At 33.3% G+C, this 6,248-nt stretch overlaps 1 protein-coding gene across 14 annotated transcripts; it reads left to right on the top strand.

The window, feature by feature from the left end:
- Positions 1–311: 311 nt before the first annotated feature.
- Positions 312–5,585, top strand: LOC149491680 (uncharacterized). 14 transcript variants are annotated; one of them, XR_016319328.1, is made up of 7 exons: positions 312–693; positions 789–1,139; positions 1,443–1,543; positions 2,087–2,238; positions 3,073–3,259; positions 3,499–3,608; positions 4,994–5,585. XR_016319328.1 is itself a non-coding variant. In XM_089717132.1 (4 exons), the coding sequence occupies exons 2-4, from the start codon at positions 1,127–1,129 to the stop codon at positions 5,129–5,131; spliced, it is 303 nt and encodes a 100-aa protein (XP_089573258.1). In that variant the 5' UTR covers positions 315–693; positions 789–1,126; the 3' UTR covers positions 5,132–5,585. The 14 variants fall into 14 exon arrangements, 1 of the variants encoding a protein (XP_089573258.1); XR_016319327.1 differs by having other exon boundaries at positions 3,499–5,585; XR_016319329.1 differs by having other exon boundaries at positions 314–693; positions 3,197–3,259; positions 3,499–5,585.
- The last annotated feature ends 663 nt before the right edge of the window (positions 5,586–6,248 follow it).

Below are 6,248 nucleotides of genomic sequence, written 5' to 3'. Positions count from 1 at the left end.
TTTTTTAAAAAAGGATTTATTATAATCTTTTTATTAGTTTTAAAGTTTTATTTAGAAAATTCAATCATTTTAAATTATATATATAAAAGCTGAAATAAAAAAAGATTTAACGCTACTTTTTCTATGCAGTATTGTATTTGTTCTAATTTAAGAAATTTTAAGAATTTTTCTTTTATTTCTTCACAATTTAACTGGATAGACACAGATAATGTCGCTTTTAAAAATTAATAATTTTAGTTCTATTTAATTTTTAATTAGCACTCATAATTATCAATTATCACTAATAATTATTAAAAAAATAAAAACAAAACACAAACCAACCTCAGCACAAAATTTCACCCCCGGAACACAACTTCACACCGCCGCAAGTCTCTTTTTCACGAATCTTCTGTCTCTTTAAAGTTCTCATTTTTTTATCAGATAATTTGTTAGATCTATTGGTTATTATTGCAAAGTTTTTATTGCATAACTGTATTTTCTTTTTTTTTTTTTTTTCATTAAGTTCCTTTGTTGTTAAGAATAAAGTTCTTGTTGCATAATTGTATTTTCCTTTTTTTTTTTTTTATTGAGTTCCTTTGTTGTTAAGAACCTAATTCCAATTTCGAAGCACTTCCTCTTCAGCGAGATCTGATAAAAAGACAGAAAACATGTCATACGCTTACCGTTTCAAATGCATCATTATCGGTGATACTGGTGATTTCTCTCTCCTTCTTCTTCTTCTTCTTCTTCTTCTCCATAGATTGATCCATGTTCTCTTTAATCTTACTGTTGCTTGCTTGAATTTCTAGGAGTTGGAAAATCATGTCTTCTGCTTTCAGTTCACGGACAAGAGGTTCCAGCCAGTTCACGACCTCACCATAGGCGTTGAATTTGGGGCTTGGATGATCACCATCGACAACAAACCCATCAAGCTCCAAATTTGGCACACAGTCTTCTTTTCCTCCTTTTTCCTAACTTCACACTTGAACTTCCAATTCTCTTTTTTTTTTTTTTTTTTCCATCTATTCAATTTCAAATTATTGACTTATTAGATGCTGTAATTTCTCCACGATATCACAAGCGGGTCAAGAGTGCTTTAGATCCATTAGGTCCTATTATAGAGGGGCTGCTGGTGCTTTGCTTGTCTATGACATCACCAGGTACTTATAGTCATCAGGTGCTATATATATATATATTAGAATCATGCTTCCATCACGCGACTCTCAGATAGATTAGGACTTCTCTACTATGTTTGTGTGAAAAATTATACTTTTTGATACTTTAGCCACTTTAACACACTTACTAAAATCTGGATTCTATTTAAAATATCATAGTTTTTGTATTGTTTCTTCATATGCTTTCCTTAAAACTATTATTGCCTAAGGGACTTAAATTTTAGGAACTAGAAAAAATTAATGTCGTTTTCTACACTGTTAATAATGAAGTGAAGTTTTTCATTCTAGGTTGACGTATTTCAGCAACAACTTGAAGTTGCAAAAGAGCTAAATAAACCAACACCCATTCATTGTGTCCGTGCATTTGGTGATCTTCTTGAGACAATGATGTATGAATTTATATGTTATTGTTTCGCCTCTTAAAGATTGTTTTTTTTTTTTCCCTTGAATCATGGCATGAGGTATGTTTAGCTCATATAAGTTTGGGAGCATAATCAGCATTCAACATACAATTAGTAATCTTTATCTTGATTTGCTGAGTCAATATTGCAATTAGTTCACTATGAAATTAGGTTCTATGCTGTGTATGTTGTCATATCACATCTTTGCCCCTTATGGTGTTTGCAAACTGGGAATTGCTTAAGGGCCTTAGTGCATTGGAGTTTTTGCAATTGCTGGCCATTGTTGCCTTATAAGATCACTTTCTTGATGCTTTATGAAAATAAAACTTTCTTTGATTTCTGAGGTATTTCTACTGGCTCATGGTTTTATCATAGGACCTCCTTTATATCGTTGTCAAGTCATTGGTCAAAACTTGATTCGCTAGCCATTATAATCTTACATATTATAATAAATTTTACATATTTCTGAGGTACCAAGCTTTGAAGGATGCCGAATGCCAAATTTAAATTTGGATTCTCTATTTTTGGTAGATGGAGATAAATCTGTACCTGAAGGGATTCAATCACAAGGAGAATATTCCATTTTAAACACTGCAAGAATTTCTAATGGTCATTCCAATCCTTCTTCGGATGCATTATCACTACCAAGAGAAACTCTCAATCATCCTGCAAATATCCTAAATGTATGTTATTCTGGTTCCTCATGCAGCATAACCTGTCATGTATTTGCTCAACAGTTTCTTTATTGAAAATGTCTAACAATTTCCCACAACTTCTCTCGGTACTTGATTATATTGCATTATTGAAGTTCTTTCAATTAAAGGGTATCCATGTATCTGCTTACACTCCTTTAGGAGTTCCTGCATGCAGTCCTGGAACTTCGGATAGTGAATGGGGGGAGGATGAACCTGGTACTCCTCGCATATCATTTGAGAGTTCAACATCTGTAGATGTCCTAAAATTCAATTCTGATGTGAAATATAGAACATGATTTATTTGCTAATGTATTAAATTGCAAAAGTATATGTGACAGTAGCTGAAATGATGTCATGTTTGGAATGAGTTTAACCAAGCTTTTCTTACCTCCTCTCCCGATCCTTTTGAAAAAATTGGCTAACTTTTTAGTTTTTGTTATCAGTCCTTTCCTTTGTAATCCAGGGATTGTATTTCTAATGTATTTATTGGTTTGTTGAAGTTAAGGAAGTGTTGTCCTGGATGTTACTTCTGGTGGGAATATGACTGTAACTAGATAAAAAGGCCTAATGATATTATGTTATTATGTTATCCTTTTGTATGCAAAATGCTAGCAAGAATCATTTCCTATGCTGTCTTTTGTATTATTGTAGGTTTTAAATTTTCTTTCTTATAAAATGGCATTTGACAAACGAATGACTATTAAATTTAGACTTTTTTATATTTTCTAAAGACAGAAGCAGATTACATTTTTAAATTTAGTTGGAAAAGGTGAGAAATTGTGGATGTGATTTGACATATAGAATAATTACATCATGTGCCAGTGGAGGTCAGAATAGGAACGGAATTCTAGGCCTTCTAGAGCAGGAGGGTGGTTGGGGTGACACTACCTTATGAAAAGAAGACAGTAGAAATAATTTTGCTAAAAGTTTATCAAATTTTTGTCAGCAAGTGTGCTGGTACACCTACTGAAGTTGGGGGAAAGGGAAAGTCTTAACTTCATTTCTATAGGTAAGTCGGGTCTATGAATTTCTATTTTAGCTCGGCTGTAGTTGTAAATGTAATTATAAACCCCTTCATTTGATAAGAACTGCCGTAGTTGCTCTCGAAATCAAATAGGATTGCATAATGGGAAATAAAACTAAATAAAAAAATTATCAAAGGATTAATATCTTTGAGTTCATTTGTTTTTATATTCAATTTATCCTCCACCGTCTCAGAATTTTATGAAAGTTTTATTGTTTATGCAGGATTACTTCCAGCCAACATACAAATTTATTGAGCTTACACCGTATGTTTTGATCCCAATGCATGGGAGAGTCAATCTGTGGCCAAAGAACATGCTTTGTGCATATCTTAAGTAAGGAAAAATTGCTTTCTTTCTTCTACGAAACTAAATGGATCCTGCCTTTGGCTGGACATATATTGAGATTCACCAATCATAGGATTTTGGAACTTAGTCTTTGTCAAGTATTTTTCTTTTGCCAATAAATTTTCTAGCTTGACCTTTTTTCCAAAAGATAATACATTTATCAAGTTTGTACAATGAGTTAAGTTTGGACCAGGATTGCCTGTTCAGGCAATTTATATGGCAGGAAAGTTCTCAATTGGGAGGGAAAGTTTATCAGGTAACTTTATTTTTTTGGTCATTTTAGTAGGATAGAGTAGACTCATCTCTAAACTTGAACCTTAACATATTTATACCCATGTGTGTGAATATTTTTTTCCTTTGAGAGCATTGTACCTTAAAAAACATTTATATTGTTTTTAAGAGTGACACTTGAACCGTCTAATTTGATGGTAAGCATTCGATTTTTGGCTGCTTCAGAATTAGATCTGAATAATGTCTGGTTCTGGCTCTTGTTTTAGTTTATAAGAGTCACGACCCAAAACCGTGGGCCGGACCGGTACTAGGGTCTAAGTAAGTTTAAGGCTGTCGATGCCGTAGTAAGCTTAACTCACATGAATCCAGTTCTTTATACCAGTTTTAGGAACCATAAGCCCGTAATATGACGTTATTAAAATCATACTGTCAATTTATCTTTTTGGCCCAGCTTCCACATCTCAAATAATTCATAGCTTGGGCCTATAACTTTTTAGTATACCATTACATCTATAATATAGGCAAATTGGTCCATTCGTACTTTTAGAGAGTCAACTAAAAAATCCACAGATTTATTAAACAACACACTAATAACTTTTATATAATAAATTGTAAAAGATAACTCCCTAACTGCAGAGCTCAGTAAGTAGATGTGGATACATTTTTATACATAATGCTGCATATTTAAATATTATTAAAATCTGGTAATTACTACTAACACTGTGGAGAAGGAAGTAGAGCTTATCAGAATTAGCAGTGTCTACCTCTTTGGAAAAATTTAAGGAGGTGAGTTTCACAAACTCGGTGAATAATAATAAATAACACATAACTTAAAAGTCATACAAATGCTTTCCAAATTTGTATAATGAATACACAATAATTTTTGCCTAAGCCATTCTTTTAGGTTTTTGGCTTAGTGAGCTTTTTTTATTCTTTTATTCTTTTATTTGCCCTAATTTCTGCTTAAGTCGCCTTTTTCGGATTTTCAACTTAGCGGGCTTTCTTTTTTTTCTATTTGTGCTCAAATTTTTGACTAAGTCGTCTCTTCGGATTTTTGACTTAGTGAGATTTTATTATTTTTATCATTATATATTTTCTCTTTTTCTTTTTTTTATTGACTAGTGTCATATTTGCCATTCTAGGTTAGTGAGAAGCTTGAGAGTGTAGGATCTCCATCAGACCAACTGCCAAGTTCACAGCACTTTGCTCGGTGTTGGAGATATATATTTGAAGATCTGGTGAAAGAATGGACAACCATTTTCAGAGTATCACTGCAGTGAGTTATAGATGGATCCACCCATGGTGGTTTTTATAGCATGTCACTGCTTTTTCATATATTCTCTATATGCCTCTGTGTGGGTCAACAACGGCCATGGCCTACTATCCGAGTCATCTGACTTGGCTATATGACTTTATTAATCTGCTTCATACTATACTCACTTTAGAGGAGGCTTGATTACCCAGAGATTCTTATCTCGCTTTATTTCCACTTGACAAAGTGGTATTACTGTTCATTTTCCTGATAGAGCTGACACTTCAAAGTAACGCTATTGGCTACGTACTCATAATGAGATTGGATGGGATGCGAGTGCCATAGCTGTACTGACTATTTATTTCTTAACAGGTCTAGACAGATAGCTGCCTTATTTCTCTATTTTTCAATTTCATATACTAATCAAAAGATTAACAGTAAAAAGGTGCTATGCGTAATAATTTTACTTGAAATGTTTGAAATATTTCCTTTTATTTCATATCAACAATGTCAATTCACATTATTTGCATAATGACAAAAAATTAACACATCAAGCTTTAAAGTTAATACAAAGTTTTAAAGTTTTACTTGAATTTAATTAATTGGGCTTTGCCATATACGTTTTGTCTAAAACACAAAATTTCTTCAACCTACCTAGGTTGACCAATTTTGCAAGCTCATTGCCTTTTAAATCTGATAGCTTCATTGCGGCTCTTGAGAACATCCTCTTGATCATGAATTGACGTTCCCAATTAAGCTTGAATTTTCCTTTTGGGCCATGAATGCTTGGTGTTGTCTATTTTAGGACGAAACCTCCTACTCTCAATAGCTTCGGATTGACTCTTTTATTCAAGTGCTTAGCCATTCTCCTTTCGTATAGCTATATCATAACTCCGGCATGAAGTCTTTTTCCATCTAGGAGAATTAATTCTTGATAATGGCATTCTCTATCCATTGACATTCTGGAATCTTGGATTTCATCATTATGCGCGAGGATTGCACTTCTATCTCGGTTTGTAGCATAGCTTGCATTCTATAAACCAGAGAATAAGAAGTTGCCCTATTCATAGACTTGGTGGTGGTCTTGTAACCCATAAGGCATATAGCAATTTTACGGCTCAAACGGAAGGATTCTCAGCCATTTT

The sequence above is a fragment of the Jatropha curcas genome, unplaced genomic scaffold (genome assembly GCF_041381405.1).
Source record: "Jatropha curcas cultivar XTBG-Jc1 unplaced genomic scaffold, XTBG_Jcur_1.0 HiC_scaffold_880_pilon, whole genome shotgun sequence".
NCBI lineage: Eukaryota > Viridiplantae > Streptophyta > Magnoliopsida > Malpighiales > Euphorbiaceae > Jatropha > Jatropha curcas.
This window is presented reverse-complemented; position numbering and strand designations above follow the sequence as displayed.